This window comes from Giraffa tippelskirchi, chromosome 5, assembly GCF_054371585.1.
Source record: "Giraffa tippelskirchi isolate mGirTip1 chromosome 5, T2T-mGirTip1v1.2.pri, whole genome shotgun sequence".
NCBI lineage: Eukaryota > Metazoa > Chordata > Mammalia > Artiodactyla > Giraffidae > Giraffa > Giraffa tippelskirchi.
The window spans coordinates 93,667,924-93,694,692 of NC_137279.1; the positions used below are offsets into that span (position 1 = coordinate 93,667,924).

The following is a 26,769-nucleotide window of genomic DNA, read 5'->3' on the forward strand; positions in this document are numbered from 1 at the left end:
AGTAACATCAAATGTCACTGATCACAGATCGCCATTATAGACATAATAAACAATTTTGTAATATTGTGAGAATTACCAGAATGGGACACAGAGACAAGAAATGAACAGATGATGTTGGAAAATTGGTGCTGATAGACTTGCTTGACCCAGGGTTGCAATGAACCTTCAGTTTGTTAAAAAAAAACACCAAATGCTGTATCTGAGGTGCAATAAAGCAAAGACACTAAATCGGGGTATGCCTGTACTCCTGTGTAGGCAAGCAAGGAGGGAGAGGGAGTTTAGGAGTTCTTAATCAAAGAGCATCTTCTGTGTGTCTCCCAGTTGATAAGGAAAGTAGACCTCAGAAGTATATGGGATTGATTTGGAATGGTGGTCTGGAGAGGCTCTGGAGATTTCATCTTTCCTTCTGCAACTCTCCCCAGCTCAAGACACAGATGTGGCAGCTCCTCAAGGGCCATGACCACCTACAGGATGAGTTCTCCATCTTCTTTGACCATCTGCGCCCAGCAGCTAGCCGGATGGGTGACTTTGAAGAGATCAATTGGACTGAGGAGAAGGAGTATGAGGTATAGCCGTGAGGCTGCAGTGGGGGTGTGAAGGGGGAAGGTCATATGTAGGAGGGACGTCTACCCAGAGTCTTTGTTGAGTGGCACCAACTCCTCCCCAGTTTGATGGCTTTGAAGAAGTGGCACTGCCTGATGTGGAAGAGGAAGAGGAACCTCCCAAGATACCCACAGCCTCAAAGAACAAAAGAAAAAAAGAGATTGGGGTCCAAAATCACGATAAGGTACGCCAGGTTGTTGGGGATTATCCTGAATCAAGCCTTGCATTTTCTGTCTTAAGTGGTTCTCTGGCGTAAGGTGGTGCAAAGCCTCTATGATGTGAGGCAGCCATGGAGCAGGAACCACAGTTCAGGTCAGGCTGCTGTGCAGCATACCCTGAGCCCATGGGAAGAACAGTGCAGTGGCTGAAGAGGTCCTACCCATGATTAACTCATTAGAAGGATCTGTTTCTCTTACTCAGAGATACTTCTCTTGCCCTTGGGTCTTCTTCCTTTCTGTTCTTGTGAAAAAATAGAACCAGGATTCCTCATTTTAGTAATGACAACAACTGATACCTAGCCGTATTCCAAAGCATAATGTATCTCTTGTATTTTACGTGGATTATTCAGTTAATTCTCATAGTTACCCTGTGAAAAGATAGTTTTGTTTGCACTTTACAGAAGAGAAAACTGAAGTGCAAAGAGGGGCCATTCCCAGGGTCTCATATTAATCAGGGGCAGGTTGTTTGGCTCCAGAGCCCGCTTGTACTCATTGCTCTCTGCTCTCTTCAGGAAGTAGTTTTTTTAGTCCCTGTCCCTTTACTACATGTCTTGTACTCTTTCTTGGGGAAAACCACTTCTTAGTACCTGAATGACCTTGGGCAATTTATTTAATCTTTGTTTCAGTTTCTTCATTGTTAATGGGGGGTAATAATGGTACTTAGGTCTTGGGTTTATTGAACAGAGAGTATCATTGAGTGAGCCTTCCATATGTACAGAGCCCTCTCTCAAGGGGATTGGAAGAGAGGGGAGAGCTCCAGGCACAGGGAGACAGAAACAAAGGCAGACGAGTGAGTAGATCCCATCTCATGACGGAGCTCTCCAGTGACTTTGCCTCAGATTGTATTGCACTTAAATATTTCCTGAAACATCTGGGCAGTTGGGATCTGTCAGCCTATGGGTCATTTAAGGATTGTTACAGGGATGCATAGTAGGCTTTAATTGAGTTTGGCCATTCACCTCCCCAGGCAATGTGAAAAAATGGTATTTAATAAAAGAGAAAGGAAGTTGGGGAGAGGGTCAGGGGCGGACTTGTTCAGATGGCTCACAACTTGGCTCCCTCTTGGTACCAAAAATGTTTGACAGCTAACCAAGCCCAGGTGTCTCCTAGGAGGCTGAGTGGCCAGATGGGGCCAAGGACTGTGCCTGTTCCTGCCATGAGGGAGTTCCTGACTCCAAGATGAAGAAGAGCAAAAGGAGGAGTTGTAGCCACTGCAGCAGCAAGGTGAGGAGAGAACTGGTACCCAGGGGTATCAGACCTGCTGGGGCAAGCCCCAGGTTGCTCTGCTGTTTGTGGTATTGTTACCCCAGATCTGTGCATTATTGAATTCCTAAAAAGATTACACGTGAATAAATAATATGCTGTATACATACTCATTAGTGTGTGTATGCAGAATAAATATAATCTTTAAAAATATATGTAACAGATTTTGCTTTTTAAAGGGAATCTTTAAGGTAAAGTTTTGAAACAGGGAAAAATACCAACCAGTTCATATATTTCCCTCTTTTCTTTTTTAAATGAAACAAACGTGTGTGAGGAAAACAGCTGAAAGGTAATGCTGGTTCTCTAGGCTTGGTTGCCAGCAAAAATATAGTCCTTCGTTGGAGGAGGAGTGGTAGAATGCAGCACTCGATTTTGGGCCCTTTAAAATCCTTGGAGCAGGCATGCATGTTGCTTGACTTGCTGAGCATCATGGCAGGGCTTCTTCTGTGGTCAGCCCCCAAGACAAAAGAGGTCAGGAGACCCTTGACCCAGAAGGCCATCCCTGCAGGTCTGTGACAGCAAATCCTACAAGAGCAAGGAGCCCCATGAGTTGGTGGGCAGCAGCCCCCACGGAGAGGCCAGTCTTATGCCTGGTGCTAAGGAAGCCGGGCAGGGCAAGGACGTGATGGAGGAGGAAGCCCCAGAGGAGCGAGAAAGCATTGAGGCAACCCAGAGCAGGACTGGCAGGAGTACCAGGAAGGGAGAGATGCCTGTTGCAGGTGAGTGATCCGACTGCCAGCCCAACCTTTCTCCTTTTATTTCTGTCTCATTCTCACATACTTCACACAGGAACATCTTTGAGCCTGGATAATATTGGTCTTTTCAGGGATAGACTACCTACCACCTGTTTTACTAATAAACCAGTAGGAAACTCTTCTCCTGTCCAGCCTTAATTTTCTCTCCTGTGGCCTCAATCCTCTTGTAGAATTAAGAGTGCTTAACATCTGCATGATCCAGCATTTTCTTCTTGTTCCCATTCCTGAACCCCTTCTTCTTATCTGCAGATCCTCTTTGATCTGTATTCTAAAGACTCAGCCATTCTCAGCTTTGGCAGACGGACTTTGTATCTTTATATGAACAACTCTAGCCCCTACCCTCGCCTCACTCTTGTACATCAGAACTTTATCACAGTAGTTTGCCAGAGTGACCTCATGGTAATTTGTAGTCCTTAGATACAGTGTGACCCTTAGGTCCTTATTTTCCTCCTAAACAGGATTGGCAGTGGGGAGCACTTTGCCATCCCCTCAAGAAGTGACTTTTACAGACCAGCTCCTCCTTGATGGCCCGCCACCACCCTGCTCACCAGAGACTCCTCAGCTTCCCTCCACAGCTGGAACTGTGCTGTGCGCTGTCAGGAGTAACCAGGCTGGGCCTGCGGTTCTCTCCTGCCCCAGGGCATCCCCTAGACCTCAGTATGAGGGGGAGGGCCATAAGCCAGGAGCTGAGTTGGAACCATCCATGCTGGCCTGGGATGCTTCCGAAACTGAGAAATTGCCTGGAACTGTTGAACCCCCCGCTTCCTTCCTGAGTCCTGTTTCCTCAAGGACTGGAGACTTCGGGAGAAGACAGGTGCCTGGGAAACCAGACACACAAGAGAGCTGGCTGCCTCCCAGCAGAGCTGCGGTGACCACAGCAGACAGGGTGTCCCCTCTCCGTGGAGCTTCTTCAGCGGGAATTGACACCTCAAAGACTTCTCCTAAAGCCCCTAGAGGTTTGGCTAAAGACAGTGGAATACAGGGCAAGGGTCCAGCGGGGGAGCTGCAGATGAAGGCCACAGAAGCTACAGTATGTGCCAACAACAGCAAGGTCAGCTCCACTGGGGAAAAGGTGGTCCTGTGGACAAGGTAGGTGCGGACGGAGGATGTGTGTGTGTTTGGAAAGTGCGTGGAACACACCAGGTTACTGATTTAGATTAATCGCCATGTGTGGATTCCAGGGAAGCTGACCGGGTGATCCTGACCATGTGCCAGGAGCAAGGAGCACAGCCACAGACTTTCAGTGTCATCTCCCAGCAGCTGGGAAATAAGACCCCGACTGAGGTAAGCAGGGTGAGCCCTGCTAGAGCTTCAGGTGCTAGAGGAACCAAGGAAAGGGTCTGGCAAGAAGAAGGTGGGTTGGCCAACTAAGATATGACTGGGGATTGTAAAGTTCTGCCCTGAGTAAGACCTGGACTTGTCAGCATCGATAGTAGTGCCTCTAGAAGAGAAAGGGCATTTTTGAGGGAAAAGCCCCAGACTGCATTTTAGTTTTTAGAAGGAACTAAATTTAGAAGGAACTAATGTGACTTTGGGCAGTGTTTAGCCTCTTGACCTGAGTTTCCTTTAATCTGTAAGGAGGACTCAGCCCTCACAGCCTGTGTGCAACAAACCAGGTGGTTCATATTGCTGTATCATATAGCCTGCTTGAGTGAGTGCATGCCACGTCGTTTCAGTCGTATCCGACTCTTCATGACCCCATGGACTGTAGCCTACCAGGCTCCTCTGTCCGTGGGATTCTGCAGGCAATAAGTGGGTTCCCATCCCCTTCTCCAGGGATCTTCCTGACCCAGGGATCAAACCTGTGTCTCCTGCATTGGCAGGTGGGTTGTGGAAAAAAAACCACATTAACAGTGTTACTAACTTAAGGGTGAAGTCAACCCCTCACTCTCCTCCTAGGTTTCCCATCGTTTTCGAGAACTCATGCAGCTCTTCCACACAGCCTGTGAGGCCAGCTCTGAGGACGAGGACGACGCGACCAGTACCAGCAATACAGACCAGCTATCTGACCACGGGGACCTTCTGTCTGAGGAAGAGCTGGATGAGACCTGGAGTGCGAGGGTGTCATCTGAGGATTGAGCCCACCAGGCACCCTGGTGGTCAGGGAGAGGGTGGGGTGCTGCACTTCACTTTTACAACTCTTGAGTTCAGTACGCGGAGCTGGAGGAACGGGCCAGGGACAATGACAAAGGCAGGCTGGGGGTCGGACGGTCCTGCCACCCTGTGCATCTTTTACGAAGACCTTAGAAATAGCTATAAAGAGCACTGAGGGAGAGTGGGGCACAGTTCCTTTTCTGTGTTGTATTTTTTTCTGTCTGATGGTACATATTTATTGTTGTGTGATCTGATCACAGTGTTTCTAAATGTAATAAATGCGTGTGTTGGTGTAGCCAGTCCCAAGACGCTAAGCTCCTGCACCGAGCAGTTTTTATTATAAACTAGTCCTTTCCTTTTCTTGGAGCTTTAGTCCACGAGTCTGTCGCCACTCTCGTAGCACTGGGCCAGGCTGCGCAGCTCCTGCAGCGTCTCTTCTAGGTCATCCTGTTCCACTCCAGCGTCCATGAAGCTGGCCCAGCGCCGCAGGTCAAGTTTGGAGAGATCTTTGGCCAAATCTCCCAGGGCCCGGTTCAAGGAGGAAGAGGAGCAGAGGGCTCCGAGCACTGGGATGCTCTCCACCACTGCGGAGAGAGAGGATGGGAGCTGTTCTACCCTGGGGTCTGTTGCTCACACGGGGAAGTCTGGGCCTCTGGCAGACTTGACTGTATAGTAAACTGTACAGTGTCCTGTCCCCTTTGTATACCAGCAACCAGGGGAAGAACACTTCTCTCAGGAACCACAGAGTGAATAAAGGAGTGTTAACCTGGGAACTTCCCCAGTACCTTCATCCATGAAGGGATAATGTAAAAGTCTCTCATGCTTGAAAACCTCTGGGTTTTCTTCACCTGCTACATACCTGCCCCTGTTGGGGGACCATCCAGAACCAAACCGTGCTGGCTGAGGCTTGAGGAGAAGAGGTAGGGGTAAGGAGGGACCACCTTGCAGGGAGTCAGCAGCAGATGAGAAGAGCTGTGGGGGCGAGAGAACAGCTGCGTGAGAGAAAGTCAAGAGAGGTCTGAGGTCTGGGAGGAGAGGAGCAAGCATTCTACTGACCTCTTGACTCGAGGCTGCTGCTGCTGCAAATACTGGGCCAAGACTTCTTCCCCAGTGGTGCACGCATGAAGCGGGGAGGGCAGAGGTGTCCCAGGGGTGAGCTGACTGCCAGAACAAAGCCAAAACCACCTTTAATCTGTGGCAGCGTGAATTAGAAACTAGGACTTATGTTCTCAGGCCATCAGCTTGATCAGGATGCTCAGAGTCTGTTTTACTAATAAGTGGGGCAGAGGGAAGGTGAGCAGGGCAATGCCATTAGGCTGTCCGGAGGTATCAGGGAGAAAAGGATGTGAAACAGAAGTCTGACAAGGGCTCCTGAGGACCTCCAGTCCTTACCTGGTGTGGCATGCTCTGTCTAGACCCCTCAGCACCACTGACTGGGCAAAGCAGCATGTTCCCGAAGGGTCCCCACATGCAGACAGTGGGGTCCATGGGGTGGCCTCTCCAAGCTGCATCAGGGTATCAGGGAGGGACTGGCTTGGAACTAAGGGGAAGGGGATAGTTGCTCCTGCTGTCACCACCTAAAGGTAAGGAAGAATTCAAGTTATAGAGCCTTTCTCAGCTCTGACCCAGCTCCTCACAAAGCTTCATACCTTTTTCCCAGAGAAGTTCAGCATATCAGCCAGATGAACCATGGAAACTGGTGAGGAGCGTAGGCGATAAGGAACAGTGACTGTGTCCAGGGCTGTAGCCAGGATGGCACCACAGTGGAAGGGCAGAGCGGCCTGTAAAGAGGATATGAAGAAAAGCATTTGGCCTTAGGGTGTAGAAAAGAGGCTGTAATGGCAGAGAGGTCTGTGTGTTTTGGGACAGAGCAGGGGTGTGTTTGGCCCTGGGCTGGACAAGCATAGACAGTGTCATCTAAGAGGCCACATCAGAGCAGAGTTCAAGATGAGGCTTCAAAATAGATCCAGTAGCAGGTAAAGGCTGATTTGGGAGCGTGTGTGTGTGGTGCCCTTTCATTAGCTATAAGTCAGAACAAGAGCATCGAGTCTTACATCATACTGCAGGAGAGGGAAGCTGACGGGCGGCTCAGGTCGCAGCCCCAGGCTCCCACCCAAGGATAAGGGGCAGACCAGAGAGCTGTGAGCAGACAGGTGCACCAGACCGAAAGCTGTGTTTAACAGACGGTAGATGTTTTTCTGCAGCTCCTGGTGAAAGAAATGACAGCAGTTTGTTTTAACCAATGTTCTCGCTGGGCTGTCATTTCTTCATTTCTCCCTGTGGCTCTTCCCCCCACACCCCGGAAGAACTACTCACCCCAAGGCTGTACGGACCAGGGAGCAGGCCCCAGGTGATTATTCCCCGCCCTGAATACTCGTCTTGTAGCAACTCCGCAGCCTTGGTGCCCAGCCCAGAGAAGCCATCGTGCAGGTCACACAGAATCTGGAAGCCCTGGAGAGAGGTGAAAAGTGAAAGTGGGCAGGATGCGGGAGGTTTCTACCCTAGTGCCCGCTGTGCCCCTCAGCTACCTGCAGGTAGTCACACTCTTCCACATAGAAATGTAGCCTGTCCTCCAGCTCTTCCAGGTATTTGGGTTCCTTCAGGATGCTCTCCCCTTGGCCAAAAGCCTCCAGGCGGCCTGCTTCCCTGCCAAGCAAAACCACAGTCTGGGACTTACAGGACTCCCCCACTTCCATCTTTCTGCCTAAGATCTCTTGTTTTGGAAGAGGGCAGGGAAGATGCCCTCAAGAGCCTCATCCAACACTGGTGGGGACCCAAATTCTTGCCTTACAGCCTCTAGCTCCCCACCCCACCACCACGCCTCATACCCATCATGGTTGTACTTGTGAATCATACAGATGCTCCGGGGGTGGAGATGGACTCTGAGGAAGTCTGACCAGACTCTGATACTGCCCTCTGTGGGCATAACTGATTTTGGCATTCTAGCGTTGGTCAATGGTGGGGGACCTGAAGAAAAAGCAGAGGCAATGTGCCTTTCTCTGTGTTCCTGCACTGCCCAATTCCCCATTCTGCAGTCCCTGGAGAAGTCTCACCTTTGCCATTGGGAATCGATTTGACCCTCCAGGTACCATCACTACTCAGCACTCCCTGGGAGGGATGAGAAAATCTGCATTTAGGTCCAGGCAGTCTAGAGGCAAATACTGATTTATCCTCCCTTTTTTTTGCTAGCCACACCCTGTAACCTTCTTCCTGTTCTCGTAGTCACAGTCCTTTAGGAGGAAAAAAGTGCTTTTTCTTAAAATACCATTCTAGGGCACTGAAGGTGACCAAAATTCTCTGCCCCAGTGGAGGCACTCTGGTTGTAGCACTGGGCTTACAACTTCAGGACAGAGGTCCTCACCTCTGCACTCAGAAGGTCCGGGAGATAAGGGTTCTTGGGATAGAGTTCCTCTTTGTGTGTGGTGAGCTTCCCTTGCCTGAAAGAAAGTGGAAATTGATCATAGTGTCAGCTTCCTTGAGTTCTCCAGCTTCCTGTGCTCCTTCCCAACTCCTCTCCAAAATCACAAATACCATGCTATTGCAGCATCTAGCTGTTTGTCCCTGTAGAGTCCACCTTCTTGCTTTAGGGAGCTCAGACTACCTGTACAAAAATAATAGGCAGTGTTAGGTAAATCCCAGCTCCTCCCGTGCTGCAGCTAACCTTCCTCAGATCACCTGACAACCTGCTGTCACCCTCACTCCAGCACTTGGCCTTTCCAAGCTTTCTTGTAATATACATGGGCTAGAAAAAACCCTTGCCTAGGAAAATCTGGATTCCATCCTACATTTCCCAGCTTAGTCATTAGCTGTGGAACCTGGGCCAAGACCACAACCAGCGGTTCTAGGGGAGCGCCACAGCTGAGCATCACACTGTCCAGGGACAAGAAGCCCATTCCAGAGACAGCTCTTGAACGGAATAGTTTTCCTTTCTTGCGTCCCCTCAGGTGTCGGCATACTGTGGTTAGATCTCCCTATGGCTCCTCATCTCTAGTCCCACAGGCTAGTATAGTAGGAGTCAAGGATCTTGACGCGAACCGCTGCTAGAAACTCCACACGCAAAGGGGAACACTGGTAACTGGCTGACCCGGGCCACCACCTAACCCTTCAGATCCATGAGGATGAGTCTCGGCGTGTACGTCTCTTGGCCATGTAACGTCCGGCCGGTCCGGTACAGGACGTCGGGGCACAGTTCTCCCGGCGGCTCTTTGGCATTGGTCGGCCTGCACAACGCAGCATCCTGGGGAGGCACAGAGGAAGGACTGGACTCGGGCGGCGAGAGGAACAGGACAGAAGCAAGGACTTCTGGAGACCCGGAAAACTCAGCTGAGACAGCCCAAAGACCTTACCTGCTGGTTCCACCAGTGCGCTCCCACGAAACCCGCAAAATGTCCCAACTGCAAAGTAAGCACCTCCCGAGCCCCGCCCGCCATGCCGCGCGGCTCCGCTGAGTAGAACAGCTGCTCCCTGCCCACCGTTGCTCCTTGCGGATTGGCTCAGCGGGATATGGGTGGGGCCTCACCCCCGGCGTTCTATTGGTCCATAGACACATCCTTTCCCATAGGATAAAAGATTCGTTGGGCTTTGAGGACCCTGCTTATCATACCCCGCCTCTTCCTAGCGTGGACCAGTCCTGCTTACCAGTTGTCGTCCAGGGGCGGGGCCCCGCGGCGTTTGCCGGAAGTTGTACGCACGCGTGCTCAAGCGCCATGCTGAAGCGTTTTTGGTTCGGAGTTCTTTGCGTCTCATGTGCGGTCTCTGGCGTTGCTCACTGAAGATTCTCATACATACTCCTTGCGGCTCTTGCAGCTGTTGTTTCTTTTTTCATAGGATACTTAATGCTGGCTAATAGCGCCTCTGGCAAAAAATAAAACCTTGCCAGAAAATAGAGGACGGAATGGTAACCCACTGCAGTATTCTTGCCCCTGGGAAACCCCATGAAGAGAGGATCCTGGCGGGTTACAGTGCAAAGGGTCGCAAAGAGTGGGACATGATAGAGCACAGCGCAGGAATAGACGCTTACTTAAAGCCTCACATGCGTTTTCTTCTTGTGTCCAAAAGTCAGCCTTCCTGACTTCTGACCCTGCGGACTGTCTCGCTCTATTATCTGTCTGTCTGTCTATCTGTTATGTAAGTCAATCGGAGTACGTATTCTTTTGCGTCTGCCTTTTGCTCAGTATTGTTAAATTCTTCCCTGTTCTTGCATATACTTAGAGTAGTTCATTTTCATTGCTTCAGAATTCCATCTTATGATTATACCTCAAATGATTCACTGCGGATAATAGAGTTTGAAGTTGTTTGCAATTGGGGACTATTAGGTGCAACGGTTAACATTCTTGTGCATGTGGACATGCACACATTTCCGTTGCGTATATACCTAGGAGTGTAATTGTTGGGTCATGAGGATGGATATGTTTGGATATGGTAAATAATAAACGTCTCTAAATTTACCAGTTTACAGTTTCACCAGCAGTTTAGAGAGTTTTCAGGTGATGTTCCATAACCTTGCCAACATTAAAAAATTTTTGTCACTATCATTACTTTTCTTGATTATCGGTGAGATTGAGAGCATCTTTTTGTATGTTCATCACCTTTAGCATAGTCACTTTTGTGAGGTGTAGAGCATGTTCAAGTCTCTTGCTCATGTATCTTTTGGGTTGGCTCATCTGTTTGTAGGTTAAGTATTTGATTCTGAATACAAGACCTTTGTCAGCTATATGTGTATTTTCAATCTTCTCCCACTGAATTATATTAACTCTCCCACTATGTCAGTTTTTGTTTTCTTAGCCTATATTATTAATACATACTACTTTACATTTCCTGATGGATTGAAACTTCCACCATTACAAACTATCCCTCTTTTTCTCAAATAATGCTGTTTTACCTTAATACCTGTTTTGATAGTAATATAGATGAACCAGCTTTCTTTTGGTTAGTGTTTGCATGGTATAATTTTTTTTTCCACTTGTAACTTTAATTTGTATTTTGAAGACAGTATAGGCCAGAAGCAAACACCAAGATGGGAGTATACATATATGTGCTTTGTCAGGGAAATGCCCATGTGGGAACACCTCAGGGAACCAGAGGAGGCTGGGAGTCTCAGACCTTGACGAAGGTATGAACCTAATGAACAGTAGAGGGAAAGAAGTCTGCAGATTGTTTTTTTTTTTAACCCTATTGAGGGTTAAATGTAACCCTATATACATTAAATGATTTGAGGTGTCATTTATATCCATTTTAAGTGTTTGATTTTGTAAATACAGAGCTGTGCAGTTATTACCATAATTGTTTTAAATCATTTACATCATCCCCAAAAGATTCTTCCTGTGTTATTACAGGTAAACTCTGTTCCTACCCCTAACACCAGGCAACCACTAGTCTACTTTTGCCTTTACAGATTTGCCATTTCTGGATGTTTCATATAATTATACAAAGGTGGTCTTTTGTGTTTGGAGTCTCAGCGTAAGGTTTTTGAGTTCATATGTTGTAGCATGTGTTAGCATTTTGCTCATTTTTGGTAATCCATTTTTAAGTTGATGAATAGTTGGATTATTTTCACTTTTTAGCTATTATGAATAATGTTGCTATGAATAGTCTCATGCTGCTTGAACACAACTCTTGTGTGGACATATTTTCATTTCTTTAGGGTAAATACTTAGAGGTGAAATTGCTGGATCATGGGATAACTTCATGCTTAACACTTTTAGGAACTGCCAAACTGTTTTCCAAAGTTGTATTTCCATTTTATATTGGCACTTGAAATGTTAGAGGGTTTTTCTTTTCTTTTTTTTTCCTCCTGTGTGGTGCGGTTTGTGGGATCTTAGTTCCCCGACCAGGGATTGAACCTGGGCCTGCAGCAGTGAGAGCATGGAGTCCTAACCACTAGACTGTCAGGGAATTCCGATCAAGGGTTCCATTTTCTTCACATCCTTCCCACCACTTATTGTTGTTTCTTTGATTTGTAGCCATTCTAGTGGGTGTGAAGTAGTATTTATTTATTGTGCTTTTGATTTGCTCCTAAATCACTAGTGATGTTCAGCATCTTGTCATTATCTTGTCAGCTACTGATATGTCTTTAGCGAAATATCTATTCAAATTATTTATCTTCTTATTAATGAGGGAATTGTTTTTTATGTATTCTGGATCAAGTCCTTTATCAGACATATGATTTACAGATATTGGCTCCATCTATGGCTTGTCTTTACATTTTCCCAGTGAAAATAAGTTTTAAAAGCTTGATAAAATCCAATTTATCAAATTGGATTTGTATAGCTCACATCTTCATATGGAAGAAATATTTGCCTAACTTTTATATAGATCACAGCTTCATATAAAAGAAATATGTGCTTAATTCAAAGTCAAAGATTTCTTCATGTATTCTTTTAAATGTTTTATATTTTACTTTTTACGTAAGTCTATATTTTGGATGTCTGATGTGAGGTAACAGTCAAAATTCATTTTTTTGCATGTACATATCCAATTATGGCTTGATGTCTTTGTTGAAAATTAGTAGACCATAAATATAAGGGTTTGTTTCTGGACTCTCAATTTTGTTCCATTGTCTATCCTTATGCTAGTGCCTTTGACTGTGTGGATCACAATAAACTGTGGAAAATTCTGAAAGAGATGGGAATACCAGACCACCTGACCTGCCTCTTGAGAAACCAGTATGCAAGTCAGGAAGCAACAGTTAGAACCGGACATGGAACAACAGACTGGTTCCAAATAGGAAAAGGAGTCCGTCAAGGCTGTATATTGTCACCCTGCTTATTTAACTTCTATGCATAGTACATCATGAGAAATGCTGGGCTAGATGAAGCACAAGCTGGAATCAAGATTGCCAGGAGAAATATCAATAACCTCAGATATGCAGATGCCACCACCCTTATGGCAGATAGTGAAGAGGAACTACCGAGCTTCTTGATGAAAGTGAAAGAGGAGAGTGAAAAAGTTGGCTTAAAGCGTAACATTCAGAAAACTAAGATCATGGCATCTGGTCCCATCACTTCATGGCAAATAGATGGGGAAACAGTGGCAGACTCTTTTTCTGGGCTCCAAAATCACTGCAGATGGTGATTGCAGCCATGAAATTAAAAGACACTTGCTCCTTGGAAGGAAAGTTATAACCAACCTAGATAGCATATTAAAAAGCAGAGACATTACTTTGTCAACAAAGGTCTGTCTAGTCAAGGCTATGGTTTTTCCAGTGGTCATGTATGGTTGTGAGAGTTGGACTATAAAGAAAGCTGAGCACCGAAGAATTGATGCTTTTAAACTGTGTTGTTGGGAGAAGAGTCTTGAGAGTCCGTTGGACTGGAAGGAGATCCAACCAGTCCATCCTAAAAGAGATCAGCCCTGGGTGTTCATTGGAAGGACTGATGTTGAAGCTGAAACTCCAATACTTTGGCCACCTGATGCGAAGAGCTGACTCATTGGAAAAGACCCTGATGATGGGAAAGATTGAGGGTTGGAGGAGAAGTGGACGACAGAGGATGAGATGGTTGGATGGCATCACCGACTCAATGGACATGAGTTTGGTTAAACTCCGGGAGTTGGTGATAGACAGGGAGGCCTGGCGTGCTGCGGTTCATGGGGTCGCAAAGAGTCTCTCACGACTGAGTGACTGAACTGAACTGATGCTAGTGCCACTTCATCTAAATTACTATACTTTTTTTAAAATTTATTTGGCTTCATAGTTGTTCGTTGCAGCTTGTGGGCTTCTCTCTAGTTGTGGCGTGTGAGTAGTTGCTGCATGTGAGCTTAGGATGGCATGTGGGATCCTAGTTCCTCAGCCAGGCATCAAACTCGTGTCGTCTGCATTGGAAGGCAGAGTCTTAACTACTGGACCAGCAGGGACGTCCTTTAATTACTGTAGCTTTTTATTTTTAACTGGAGGATAATTGCTTTATGATGTTGTATATTACATTTTGAAAATAGGAAAAGTCCTCCTGCTTTGATTATTTAAAAAATCATTTTGGTTTTATTTCTGTATCAACTTTAGATTGGTTGTCAATTTTTGCAGAAAAGCCTACTGAAATTTTAATATTGATTGTATTGAATTTGTGGTTCAGTTGGGGGAGAATTAATATCTTAACACTACAGAGACTTGCAGTCTATGACCATGGACTGTCTTTTCATTAATTTAGATTTTTAAAAATTTCCTCAGTAATATTTTATAGTTTCTGGTGTATGTCTTACACTTCTTTTGTTAGGTTGCTAAGTACTTTATTTTCCTGTATTTTTAGAACAGAATTACTTTATTAATTTCATTTTTGGATTTTTCATTGCTAGTATAGAGAAATACAATTGGTTTTTGTATAGTAATCCTGTAGTATTGTGACTTTGTTGAACTTGATTTTAGTTCTAGTAGATCGTTAGTTCTAGGAGTATGTTACCTGAAAATAAAGATAGTTTTGCTTCTTACTTTTGATTCTGATTCAATCCACTTGAGTGATGAAGAAAAGCCCCAAGAGACCAGCTGTGCAGCAGGCTTAGCATGGAGACAGTAAAACTTGGGGCATGAGGATCAGGTCTGCAGTAGAAGTATCTTAAGAAGCAAAGGGGACTGGATAGGGTAGATGATGGAGTATTTGGAAAAAGATGAATTCGTATTTAACAAATTGCAAAAGTAATGAGGCAATTCTTCAGTAAGGCTTTTGTACATAAATGATAGTATACCATTCCACATTCGTTAAAGGGAATGAAGTGTATTGATTATGAGCTCAGCCTTCCAAAGATGAAAGCATTTCCCGGCCTCATGTGCAGTGAAGGATCAGGCTTGCAATCAGTCAGGTCCTGACCAGTAACCATCTGGTAAGGGTAAGCGTAGTGACATCTTGCTTTTTTTTGTGAGGGAAGTGACAGCCCTGGAGCTTTTAGGGGCTAGCTGCCATTGTCAGCGTAGGCTGCACTGTTGAGTGTTCTAGTAGCCCTGCTGACTTTATCACCGCAGCCCCTACCCCGGTGTGGTTAGGATGTTGTCAGTGGCTGCTGACCTTGTGATACTGGGGGTTCTGTGTGCTACATATTTCCTTTTCTTTTTCTTTATATATTTATGGCTGTGCTGGGTCTTCATTGCTGTGCACAGTCTTCTCTAGTTGCAGTGTGTGAGCTTCTGTTGCAGAGCAGGGGCTCTAGAGCGTGGGCCCAGTAGTTGTGATGCACAGGCTTAGTTGCCCCTCAGCATGTATAATCTACCTAGACCAGGTATGGAACCTGTGCCCTCTGCATTGGCAGGCAGATTCTTAACAACCACCGGACCACGAGGGAATTCCTTCCTTTTCTTTTTAAATTCCTTAGAGCAGGCATTGGATTTACAAGAAAAATTGACAATTTCCAAGATATGCAGAAACATCAAGGTACATTATTGTGTTAAAAAATTTTTTTTTAGAATTTTTTCTCTAGAATTTGGTTGCTTCTAGGGAGCTGAGAGGAAATGAGCCTGATATTCCATGCCATGAAATGTTTTTGTATGGTTTGAACTTTGTAACCCATTGTTGTTGTTCAGTTGCTATGTCATGCCCGACTTTTTGCGACCCCATGGGCTGCAACATGCCAGACTTCCCTGTCCTTCACTTTACCTCCCGGAGTTTGCTCAAACTCATGTTCACTGAGTCAGTGATGCTGTGTAATCATCTCATCCTCTGCCGCCCCCTTCTCCTCTTGGCCTTAATCTTCCCCAGGATTAGGGTCTTGGGCAAAAATACATAGTGAAGCCACTGAATGACATTAAGGGAACTGCATGGTGTGCTGTTTAGAAAGCTCACTGAGGCAGCCTGGTGAAAGATGGACTGGAGCGAGGAGCCAGGAGTAGTTAGGAGAAGAGAAACAAATCAGCAAATGATAATAGTAACTCAAACAAGAAGTGGTGGGGTTATGTAATAAGGATGGAGAGGAGGAAGTGAGTTTGAGCTATTGAAAGGTAAATCTCAAGGCTTGGGAGGTGTCTCAAGTCAGAGAAGGAGAACCATGTTATTCAGTAAAATGCTAAGTCGCTTCAGTCGTGTCCGACTCTGTGCGACCCCATAGACGGCAGCTCACCAGGCTCCGCCGTCCCTAGGATTCTCCAGGCAAGAACACTGGAGTGGGTTGCCATTTCTTTCTCCAGTGCATGAAAGGGAAAAGTGAAAGTGAAGTCGCTCAGTCGTGTCCGACTCTTAGCGACCCCATGGACTGTAGCCTACCAGGCTCCTCCGTCCATGGGATTTTCCAGGCAAGAGTACTGGAGTGGGGTGCCATTGCCTTCTCCAATTCAGTAAAAAGGATTTGTTAAATGGATTCAAGCTTTCCAGTTGTGGCAGCTGGTTAAGCAGTCTCTGTAAGGGTGCTGTCTGATGCTGTAACATCAGTCTAGCTAAACTGGGGGTTGGTCAGGGATGGCGTTTCATTTTTGATGGGGAATCCTTGAAGAGGTGGTTTAGGGTAGGGACAGGGACAGCTGGCTCTCTAGTGAAAAATGCTGATATACATTCAGACTCTATCAGAGTAATTTTTTAAATAAAGCATTAATTAAATCCAAGTTATAAATGGTAGCTACCTATCATTTAATGCGGACCCACTGTGTGTGAGGCACTTGACATATATGATTTAATTCTCACAAAATCTCTGAAAGTTTAGAATTATTATTACCTTTACATAGGGTGAAACAGAGATAAGGTAAAATTAGAGAAGGAAATAGGGTAAGATAGCTAATAAGTGGCTGTGCTAAGTCACTTCAGTCGTGTTCGACTCTGTGCGACCCCATGGACTGTAGCCTGCCAGGCTCCTGTCCATGGGATTCTCCAGGCAAGAATGCTGGAGGGGGTCGCCATTCTCTTCTCCAGGGGCTCTTCTCGACCCAGGGATCAAACTGGCGTGTCTTACATCTAACCTGTACTGGCAGGTGGCAAGGTTTAGTGGTAAACCTGCATTTACTAGCGCCACCTGGGAAAGCCCAGGAAGTGGGCATCACTCTGATTCTCTAACCAGCCACCTGGGCCTGGTGAGAGAATCAGACTCTTCGGAAATTGACGAGCGTCTCTGTTTTCTCAAATCTCAGAAAGGTGATAACAGATAATGCTCTTCTATTAATATATGGATTAAGATGTTAACTCATTACATACAGTGTATGCTGTATGGCAGTGGTCCCTAACCTTTTTGGCACCAGGGACCAGTTTCACAGAAGACAGTATTTTCCACGGTGGAAGAAGGGGAGGGAGGAAAGATTTGGGATGATTCAAGCACATTATAATTTATTGTGCACTTTATTGATTTTTGGCTGGGCCAGGTCTTTGTTGCTGTGCACGGGCTTTCTCTAGTTGTGGTCAGTGTGGGCTACGCTTCATTGGGGCGCGAGGGCTTCTCATTGCAGTGGCTTCTCCTGTTGCAGAGTACAGGCTCTAGGTGCTTCAGCTTCAGTAGTTGCGGCTCTTGGGCTCTAGAGTGCGGGCTCAGTAGTTGCGACATACGGGCTTAGTCGCCCAGTGGCATGTTGGATCCAGACAAGGGATTGAACCCGTGTCCCGCAAACTACAAGGCAGATTCTTAACCCCTGGACCACCAGGAAAGCCCTGTTGTGCACTTTATTTCTATTAGTATTACATCAGCTTCACCTCAGATCATCAGGCATTAGATCCTTACAGTTGGGGACCCCTGCTCTAGGGGTTTAGAATTTACTTCTTTCAGGAAGCTGTAGAAAGGGGCTGTACCATACAAAGCTGCCAGACTCAGCTGGAGTTTGAGGAAACTTCTCAGGGACCATGATAAGAGTAAACAGGAAGTGAATGGTGTGGGAGAGACAAGTCAAGCTGTGAGTCCCAATCTCATAAACTGAATAAAGACTGGAAAATTTCTGTAGAATTTAGTCTCTTCAGACCCTCAAAAAGCAGAATGCCAAAGAAGTTCAATTTGGCCAATTCCAAATAGGCTCTTTCCATCTTATAATACAACACTTTAAGAAACATACTTAATTTAATTTTTAAGGAAAAGCTACATGATTATTTAAAATGTGAAAACCACATCTAATAAACTGGTGTTAGTTTCAGGACATCTTGTTGCCATCACAGTCCCATTACAAGGAACCCACTACGACAAAGGCTGGGAGCTGACTGCAGTCCTGTTCGTTCCGCATGTGCAGGCGCCGGGCTGCTCTTCTTGTCTACTGTGGGGCTTCCCATCTGACTGGTCCATTAAAGAGACATCCATTGTCTTCCATGCACTTTGTGACCATGGCTTAGAGGTAGGCACAGAGCCGCTCCAGCAGCCCGGGATTCCTATTACTTAGGAACTGCAGCTCCTTCTTCCCTTCTTCTGTATGAGCTAAAATAGAATCAAACATAGATAATTGGCAGATTTCTCCTGCAGCATTGTTACTCAGCAAATTGTATAGTCAGAAGCTACATTATCCAAGTTACATTCTGATGTAATTAATACTCCCAAGACCTCACTTCTAGACCCTTTATTCTGCGCCCCCCACCCAAGTATTATTTTTTCTTTGCATAATTTTCTTTTCTGTCTGTTCCTCCAACCAGCATCTAACCCTCCCTCTGTTCCAAGACTATACTCTGGACTTGAAGGCCTCTTGAGAAAGGCCATTGTGCCTTACCATTGTGCCTCCTAACTCATGCTGCAATGACTTTATACACTCCCCCTTATTCTTCTAATAACCTATCCCAATTTGCAGCGAATTCTCTATTATCTAGTGATAGAACAACCTTTATTTTTCCTCCACCCTCTACCCTACACACCCCCAGAACTAACGGCAAGGGTAAAATGAGTAGCTGGAACACTTTCATACACAAATAATAGGACAGGTATAGCAACGATTTGGTTTGGTGCTGGAGTAACTTCTCACACGGTTTCAGTTATTCCGTGGGTGTCCCAGCATATAAGCCTCTCAATCCAGGTCTGCTGGATGCTGAGTGAGTGCAACAGAGTGTGGCAGCAGCCAAGCCCTGGAAACTCTGCCAGGGGCTGGGCTTGGTCCAGCCTCCTCTATTAGCAGGAGCACCTTATTTTAGAATAATACAAGAATTTAGGGAGTGATATAATGTTTCATATAAATTAAACTTTAACCACCCTCCAACCTCATACTTTATTTACCATCTAATCAGCCAAGAAGAGGTCAAGATAAAAGGGAAAAAAGATGAAAAACAAATTACAGGCTGCTCCTGAGGGAAGAAGAGATGAAGGGTCTTACTCAGTGGGGTTCTTCTGTGAGAGGAAAAAATTAAGCAACTGACCTTTCTCATGTTGAAGCCAATTGTTCTCCAAATAATACTGAATACAACCTTCAAATTCCTTTGGGTTATAGTTGGAAACCAGGATGGGAATAAAGGGATCCAGGGTATCAAATCCTTCCTGGAGAAGAAAAAGGATAAAGAAATAGTATTCGTTAAGTGACAAACTGGTGTTTATTTAAACGCTTTTGAAGGTAAGGGCTTTGCTTGTGTTCTGTTCTACCTGATTTCACATTCTCTGGGGCTGAGCATTATTGTTGTTCTACATGGCCACACACAGTATATTTCAAAAAGAGAGAATGCTTGAGACATGGGGGCGAGGGGGTGCCACTTATCTGAGAGTATACACGCATAAATATATACATCTTCAACTTTTTGCAGTTCTAACTTCAACAGTCAACAACAGTTTTGATGGTTCATATACTCCAAAACGGAGAAGGCAATGGCAATCCACTCCAGTACTCTTGCCTGGAAAATCCCATGGACAGAGGAGCCTGGTAGGCTGCAGTCCATGGGGTTGAGAAGGGTCGGACACGACTGAGCGACTTCACTTTCACTTTTCATTTTCATGCATTGGAGAAGGAAATGGCAACCCACTCCAGTGTTCTTGCCTGGAGAATCCCAGGGACGGGGGTGCCTGGTGGGCTGCCGTCTATGGGGTCGCACAGAGTTGGGCACGACTGAAGTGACTTAGCAGCAGTAGCAGCATACTCCAAAACAAAAACCAAACTGACAAGGATGGGGGAGAAAGATCCTGAATGGCATACAAACCAAAACAAATGAATCAAATTATATTTTAAAGTTCAAACATAACACTGAAGGGAGAAGGGAAGCTAACAGACTTGTGAATAGAGTATTTGAACTAAAGACTCTCGCTCCTGTCTCTTTGCAACCCTGTGGGCTATACAGTCCCTGGAATTCTCCAGGCCAGAATACTGGAGTGGGTAGCTTTTCCCTTCTCCAGGTGATCTTCCTACGATCAAACCTGTGTCTCCCCCATTGCAGGTGGATTCTTTACCAGCTGAGCCACAAGAGAAGCCCAGGAATACTGGAGTGGGTAGCCTATCCCTTCTTTAGCGGATCTTCCCGACCCAGGAATCAAACCGAGGTCTCCTGCATTGCAGGCGGATTCTTTACCAACTGAGCTATCAGGGGAACCCAAAGACCCTTAGGCTAAAGATAAAAACTGCTCTAAAACATAGTGAAACTAAATAAAAGGAAAAAAAAAAAAAATTGTGTTGTAATGTCTGACAAGGAATGTTTCCTTGCCAGTCAGGGCCAAGACCCAGGCTTGCTGAGAGCAGAGGCCCTCCCAGTCCCCAGGCTGATCTTAAGAGGAGGCTGCAGAAAGCTGGGCAGCCACCATCAAGAAGGCCCTGTCAGGGGCCAGAACTCCTTTGCCAGTGTAGATTCAAGTCGGGACTGTATAACTAAACCAGTTACACTTTTTTTTTTTAAAACAGGTTTTTTCCCCAAAAAATGCTTTGTAGTTGTGTGTGTAGCACTTTGCCCTGATATGTGTGCTGTACAATAAGAACCAAACCTAATATATTTTGGGGAAAAAAAAAACAAACCTACTTCTTACTTATAGAGAGGCAAGGGTTAGCAGTTCTGAAATTACTTTTACTGTAATCTAAGATTGAGCTAATATGTAAATACACTGTGAATGAGAGCCGAGTTCTTATTATTGGAGATGAAGTTTTCAAATATAGAAAGTGGGAAGGATATAACGAATGCTGTGATGCTAGCCTGGAATTAGAAGTATCAGACTTCTGGTTTTTTTAATACAGAGAAACAGACACAGATGTGTGTCCTTATGTATATAGAAACACATGTGTATACAGAACATATACACATGTATGAATGTATGTATATATGAATAGTGCATATATCTACCTACTGACTCTGTTAGAGGGCCTAGAAGAAGTGACACCCACATCCTAGTAGTAATAAGTATACCTAGCAATCAGGTCTTGGTTTCTAAATACCATTCTCCTCCAAAATGAACCAAAGTTCCTTGAAGAAATGGCTGATTTTAGCGGTGGGGCATGGAAAATACAAGATGAATCTGGAACATATTCTTGTGCCTAAGGTAAAGAAGTGCTTAGAAAAGATGGGGACAGAGGAGGAAAGGTATGGAGAAAAATGATGGCGACATGTTAAAGGGACATAGACGCCAGCTTCAAGGGTACCTACTGGCCAAGTCTGGGATAACTTAAGCACCAAAATTAATAATGATAGTCAAGGTTTGTGTGTGCATGTTCAGTCGTGTCTGACTCTGAGACTCCATGGACTGTAGCCTGCCAGGCATCTCTGTCCATGGAATTTCACAGGCAAAAATACTGGAGTGAGTTACCATTTTCTCCTCCAGGGGATCTTCCTGACCCAGGAATTGAACATATGTCTCTTGTGTCTCCTGCATTGGCATGCAGATTCTTTACCACTGTGCCACTTTTAGAATCCATTAAATAAGAATCCACATTCTTATGTGTAGCAACAAATATATAAATATATAATGTAGAAAGGAAAATTCTTAAATATAAGAGAGTCAACTGATACATTTAGTAGTAATGATGGAGCTAGAAAATATCCATCTTGTAATTGTCATGCGATTTAGGGCAGAATCACTAATGAAAACTAAAACTGCTAAGGGGAAGCTTGAGAAATAAAGTCTCAAAGTATATCTTCATGAGATATTTATTCATTATGAAAGGAAAAGAGTAACTTTGCTAAGGAGAACTCAAGTGGACAGCACCTTAACCAAGTGTTCAAAGTTTATACTGCCAGTAAGTGGAGAAATAAGCTTTACGTGCTTCCAGATATTATGCACTGAGAAGACACAATATAACTTCTAACATCCCATATACTCAAGAAAAACACAGACAAACCCATAAAATAACCCAACATAAGATAACTAGCATATACTCTTCAAAAACAGAGATATAAATAAGAAGGTTATAAAAGACTGAGGATCTGCAACAGATTAAAGGAGACTAAAGAGACATGACAGTAAGTGCAGTGCATTATCCAGGACTGTCTTTCCCTGTAAAGGATACTAGAAAACTGGCAAAATCGGAATATATTATATAGATAAGAGTCAATGCTAATTTTCTGATTTTGATAATTGGGATATGGTTATACATTAGAGTATTTTTCATTTTAGAAAATATGCATATAACGAGGGCTTCCCTGATAGCTTAGTTGGTAAAGAATCCACCTGCAATTCAGGAAACCCTAGTTCAATTCCTGGGTCAGGAAGATCTCCTGAAGAAAGGCTAGGCTACCCACTCCAGTATTCTGGCCTGGAGAATTCCATGGACTGCATAGTCCACGGGGTTACAAAGAGTTGGACACGACTGAGCGACTTTCACTTTCAAGAGATAAAAGAGGGCATCACATCTCAGGTTACTATCACATAATTCAGGAAAAAAGAAAAGATGGAGAGAGTAAAGCAAACATGGTAAAGTGTTAACATTTTAGAAATCTAGTTAACATGCAGAAGAATATGATTTTTCTCCAAGTCTGAAATTATGTCCAAATATATATATGTGTGTATCTTCAGACAGAATGACTAAGGTAAACAAACTTTCCAGTGATCAGACCTTTCCCAGCAACTCCTGGGGCAGATAGGCTTTCCGGGGCTTAAAGAGAGACCCGGTCTGGCTCACAGTCAACACAATGGCACCTCCTTGCTGAAAGAAAAGAGAAAAAGCTAAATTTCAGCAAGACAGAAAAATGCATTTTAATCATCTGCAGATTTTTTTTTTTTTTGGCCATACAGAACAGTTAAGTGGCAACTAAATTATTAATTTGCGATTTGACTCTGACAATAAATTGCTACATGATCTTAAATTTATCAAAATCTTCTCCAAAGTTGGTAAGATATAAAAACACCTTGAACAAATGCAGTAAAGTGAAATTAGGCCAATATTTAAAAAAAATGGTTTTGAATAAGTGTACTACAGTCAAGTGGAGAGATAAGAAGCCAAATTACAGGCATTTAATAAGATATAAGAACTTTCTGTCCATGTAATTAGAGACTGGTAAGTATTAGCAATGAAGCAATCAAACATCTTTAAAATGAAAATACATTTTTTTCTGAAATGTGTTAGGCATTGTATGTACTCACCCAATCATTTTTCACCATTTTCCTCAGGTTATAAATAAGGGCTAGTTCTTCCGGGGCAATCTGCATATTGGTCAACGTGTGAGAGGGAGGAGATAGGGAGAGAAGAAAACATTACTTGCTTTACCTGGATGCTCTCCTGAGATAGTTCCATTGACAACAACCAGAAAATCCTCAACTGGGATTTCTCTGGTGGTCCAGTGGTTAGGACTCCATGTTCTCACTGCCAAGGGTCCAAGTTCAATCCTTGATTAGGGAACTAAGATCTCACAAGACATGCAGCACGGCCAAAAAACAACAAACTACATAACCATGTACCTGGAGGTACAACTCTGGGATAAGCTACGTGGCCACTGGTCCTCAAACTGCCATGCTTCTGGAGATTAAAAACAGTGGAAAAAATAACCACTGCCCCAAACCACTTATCTCTGCTTAGAATAGGGAACATCATTTTGAAAAGAGAATACAAAAAATTGTGAAAAGGAAACACAGCTTTTGCTGTCATGCTCTTGGTGTTCAGTGGATGATAGAACATGGCATCACCTGTCCTTCTGATACTATTTTCACTATATGTCTTATTTCACATATTCCAAAAGCAAGACAACATACTGCCTGGTTTAAAAGGCTATGTCCCAGCCTACATATATAATGATTCCTGAAATCAGAGAAACCAAAATAGAGAAACGTAGTTTTCCTACCGGGCTTTTATCTTCTCTTTTCAGTGTGGTCCTTCCCCAGAGAGCATTGACTCCATCCACTGCCACCAGGAGGCGAAAAATACCCAGAGAACTTTGCCTCTTTAGCTCTTTAAGCACAATACCAACTGCATCTGTGGCATTCCTCACTCGCATTATGCCCTGTAGGGGAAGAGAGACAGTGGGTTGCAGTTCTACAAGAGGCTGTCTCTGGTTATGATAGAGTACACGTTCAGTCTTTTTTTTAATACCTGTTCAACTACTTCTGCCAGAGGACTGCCTTTCTCAGTGCTTTCTCGCTTATTCCAGACATACTTGTCTTGAACTTTTACCTAAAAATAAAACAAAGACCCAAAAAGTCCACTTATCGTGAGGATGAACCCAGCCCTAGCTAGGAAGGTAGGGTAGGAGGTTAAGGTTATTAGTAGTCAGCTTTAATCTATTTTTCAAGCTGAGTAACAGACCTCAGCAGGAAGTGAATGCTTTCTAGATCATTTCTGCCTGGAGCATAAAGAAACACAAGAAAAAACATAAGGGATTCTGATTAAAAAGGCCCAGGATGAAGCCTTGCTATCTGCATTTTTAACAAGCTCCTAGGTGATTCTGACTTATATCCAGAGTTGAAAACCCCTAGCCTAGAGACTGTGAACAAGAATCACTAGAAAATAACTATGAATCTGTTTCTGGTTCCTAAAAGATCTGGAAAAAATTATGTAGTTGAAATGTACGTTAGAGGATTTTAGGCTGTCACCTTGGAAAAGTCAATGAATCTATCTGGACTTCCTTTTGCTACACACCAGATGCAGACAGCTTACTGTTGCCTCTATTTCCCATGCATAAATGAGTTTCAGGGTATGAACTCACTGTGAATAAATATATGAAAGAAATAAAAAAATGGTATAGTTATCCCAACTACAATATTAGTTCTCCATAGTCTACTGGTACTTAGGGCACAAAGAAGATAAAATCTTAAGGACTGTCCAGCACCAAACTTCTGGGAGTCTAGTCACCTGACTCAAGAAACGCTCATTTGCAGTTTTGAAATTCTTCAGCCAGACTGAAGCCTCCATAGGTTGATCAAAGCGCTGTTTGTTGTAGGTGGACTGCAGAAGATCCCGGCAGTTTTTTACCCAAAGATGAGCTAATCAAAAGGCAAAAGAAAACAAATTAGGTAGGAACTGACTGTATTCAACTCAAAATACTCCATGCCTCTTTCTGTTATGGGAGATGACTTTAGATTCCCATATATATTTCTTAAAGCCTTCCTGCTTCAGAGGTTTACTTTTTGGTCTAATCCATCGTAAATATTATCACTATACACAATACACAAACAAATGGATTAAAGGTCACCTTAGCTTCTTGGCAGTTTTAGTTAGAATATGTCGATGCAAACAACACTGAACAAAACAAGGAGAGACAGGGACTTCCCTGATGGTCCAGTGGTTAAGAATCCACCTGCCAATGCAGAGGACATGGGTTTGACCCCTTGTCTGGCAAGATTCCACATGCCGCAGAGCAACTAAGCTCATCCTCTGTAACTACTGAGTCCACACACCGCAACAAGAGAGGCCACTGTAATGAGAAGCCCATGTACTGTAACGAAAAGTAGCCTCTGCTCACTGCAACTAGAGAAAGCCCACATACAGCAACAAAGACCCAGCGCAATCAAAAATAAATAAAATTATGTACTAAAGGAACAAAACAAGGAGGGATATGTATCAAGTGTGAGAGTTTAATTTTTAAAAGTCATGTTGACAACCCAGAATGCTGACAAGCAGTACCATGGCAGAGGCTCTATGGGTCTCAAAGTTGTTAGCTGATGGCATAAAGCTGTGGTGAACACAAAGGTGGGAGTTCATGCTCTTGGGCATTAGGCAACTACCAGAGGACTGTGTTACCCAGAGGACTGCTGGGCCAAAATACTTCATCCTTACTATCAAAAGGTTCCCGAACTAGCTCACATCAATCTGCCTCTGGAGCAGAGACCCTTCCCTTAGTTATCAGAGCCCCGCCAGAAAACTGAAGTCACAGTGCTACCACAGTAACAGAATAACTAACCCCAACATAGTGAGGGGAGGAAGTTCTTACCATCTGGAATATGCAGTATCAGCCAGTCTTGTTTTGCACAGAAATGAATAATATGGCAAAGACTGAGGGTTTTTCCTGTTCCCTTCTCGCCATCTAAAGCACTTGCTGTTAAAGAAAACACTACCAAAAGGGACACTTCCACTGTCAACAAATAAAGCATTTCTTCTTTTCCCACATTTGAGGGAGGAAAGCATTGGCTCAGACAGCCCAGGCAAGTAGGAAAGGATACAGAGAACGTATCGTACAGCTGGATGAGCCAAATTGGTGTTTTTTAGGTAATGCAGAAGCTCGAGGGCTGGTTTCCTTACCATCAGGCAAGCTTCATTGAATGTCTTCACCTAACAAGATGGGAAAAGAGGGAGGAAAGGGTGGGGCTGGAACTTCTAGCCAGTTCTTGGTAATATACACCGAGCCTAATACAGCAACCATAGAATCAAACTGCCTACTTTTCATTTATTCAGTTAAAGGATGTTGGTATTCAATTTGAAAATTTAACCATGTAATTTAGCTAAAAATTAAAACACATCATCCCACACCAGCATATACAGTCAGCTTTTCATTATTTCTGTAAATGAAGCATTAGTTAATTGAAATTTACAAATAATTCTGACGTCTCATAACATAACTATGCATACTACTTAAGGCTGATACAAATATCACAAGTGTGTAAGATGCTGAACAAGGTATCTGATACATGGTAATCATCAAATAAAT

The 26,769-nt window shown here is 44.3% G+C and overlaps 3 protein-coding genes and 1 long non-coding RNA gene across 31 annotated transcripts in view; 2 read left to right on the plus strand and 2 right to left on the minus strand.

The window, feature by feature from the left end:
• Nucleotides 1-5,247, plus strand: part of GON4L (gon-4 like) — a 79,481-nt gene extending 74,234 nt beyond the window's left edge. For 9 of the 10 annotated variants that reach the window (XM_081494193.1, XM_081494196.1, XM_081494195.1 and 6 more), the window contains 7 exons: nucleotides 423-566; nucleotides 668-787; nucleotides 1,932-2,045; nucleotides 2,593-2,803; nucleotides 3,298-3,928; nucleotides 4,021-4,123; nucleotides 4,739-5,247. In XM_081494193.1, coding sequence (XP_081350319.1) covers nucleotides 423-566; nucleotides 668-787; nucleotides 1,932-2,045; nucleotides 2,593-2,803; nucleotides 3,298-3,928; nucleotides 4,021-4,123; nucleotides 4,739-4,918 — 1,503 coding nt within the window. In that variant the 3' untranslated portion in view covers nucleotides 4,919-5,247. Of the gene's footprint in view, nucleotides 1-422; nucleotides 567-667; nucleotides 788-1,931; nucleotides 2,046-2,592; nucleotides 2,804-3,297; nucleotides 3,929-4,020; nucleotides 4,124-4,738 lie in introns of those variants that run through there. The other variant, XR_014054916.1, reaches the window with a different exon arrangement.
• On the minus strand, nucleotides 5,144-9,388 carry MSTO1 (misato mitochondrial distribution and morphology regulator 1). Of its 10 annotated transcripts, none has more exons than XM_081494313.1 (14): nucleotides 9,280-9,388; nucleotides 9,035-9,170; nucleotides 8,465-8,534; nucleotides 8,295-8,370; nucleotides 7,987-8,041; nucleotides 7,762-7,900; nucleotides 7,462-7,579; nucleotides 7,250-7,384; nucleotides 6,988-7,140; nucleotides 6,583-6,714; nucleotides 6,327-6,510; nucleotides 5,990-6,132; nucleotides 5,793-5,905; nucleotides 5,144-5,517 (listed from the first exon to the last, which is right to left on the minus strand). In XM_081494313.1, the coding sequence occupies exons 1-14, from the start codon at nucleotides 9,361-9,363 to the stop codon at nucleotides 5,424-5,426; spliced, it is 1,632 nt and encodes a 543-aa protein (XP_081350439.1). In that variant the 5' UTR covers nucleotides 9,364-9,388; the 3' UTR covers nucleotides 5,144-5,423. The 10 variants fall into 10 exon arrangements, with proteins under 10 accessions (XP_081350439.1, XP_081350438.1, XP_081350437.1 ...); XM_081494312.1 differs by having other exon boundaries at nucleotides 5,826-5,905; nucleotides 5,990-6,094; nucleotides 6,326-6,510; XM_081494311.1 differs by having other exon boundaries at nucleotides 5,990-6,094; nucleotides 6,326-6,510.
• Nucleotides 9,389-9,622: 234 nt separating this feature from the next.
• Nucleotides 9,623-14,353, plus strand: LOC145507609 (uncharacterized). The gene is made up of 3 exons (XR_014054971.1): nucleotides 9,623-9,830; nucleotides 10,922-11,045; nucleotides 12,508-14,353. It is a non-coding gene; the product is annotated as an uncharacterized LOC145507609 (long non-coding RNA).
• A 3,123-nt stretch (nucleotides 14,354-17,476) lies between these two features.
• Nucleotides 17,477-26,769, minus strand: part of DAP3 (death associated protein 3) — a 39,656-nt gene continuing 30,363 nt past the window's right edge. For all 10 annotated transcript variants that reach the window (XM_081494390.1, XM_081494383.1, XM_081494384.1 and 7 more), the window contains 9 exons: nucleotides 26,285-26,393; nucleotides 26,056-26,148; nucleotides 24,978-25,108; nucleotides 24,219-24,299; nucleotides 23,971-24,129; nucleotides 23,276-23,335; nucleotides 22,749-22,838; nucleotides 19,150-19,267; nucleotides 17,477-18,226 (listed from right to left, as the gene is read on the minus strand). In XM_081494390.1, the coding sequence (XP_081350516.1) occupies nucleotides 18,141-18,226; nucleotides 19,150-19,267; nucleotides 22,749-22,838; nucleotides 23,276-23,335; nucleotides 23,971-24,129; nucleotides 24,219-24,299; nucleotides 24,978-25,108; nucleotides 26,056-26,148; nucleotides 26,285-26,393 (927 nt within the window). In that variant the 3' untranslated portion in view covers nucleotides 17,477-18,140. The remainder of the gene's footprint in view (nucleotides 18,227-19,149; nucleotides 19,268-22,748; nucleotides 22,839-23,275; nucleotides 23,336-23,970; nucleotides 24,130-24,218; nucleotides 24,300-24,977; nucleotides 25,109-26,055; nucleotides 26,149-26,284; nucleotides 26,394-26,769) is intronic.

Coding starts and splice junctions, on each gene's coding strand:
- MSTO1 (XM_081494311.1), bottom strand. CDS start 9,363: ATGGCGGGCGGGGCTCGGGAGGTGCTTACTTTGCAGTTGGGACATTTT. Junction 8,535..9,034: donor CATCCTCATGGATCTGAAGG/GTTAGGTGGTGG, acceptor ATTTTTGTACAG/GTAGTCTGAGCTCCCTAAAG. Junction 7,385..7,461: donor AAGAGTGTGACTACCTGCAG/GTAGCTGAGGGG, acceptor ACCTCTCTCCAG/GGCTTCCAGATTCTGTGTGA.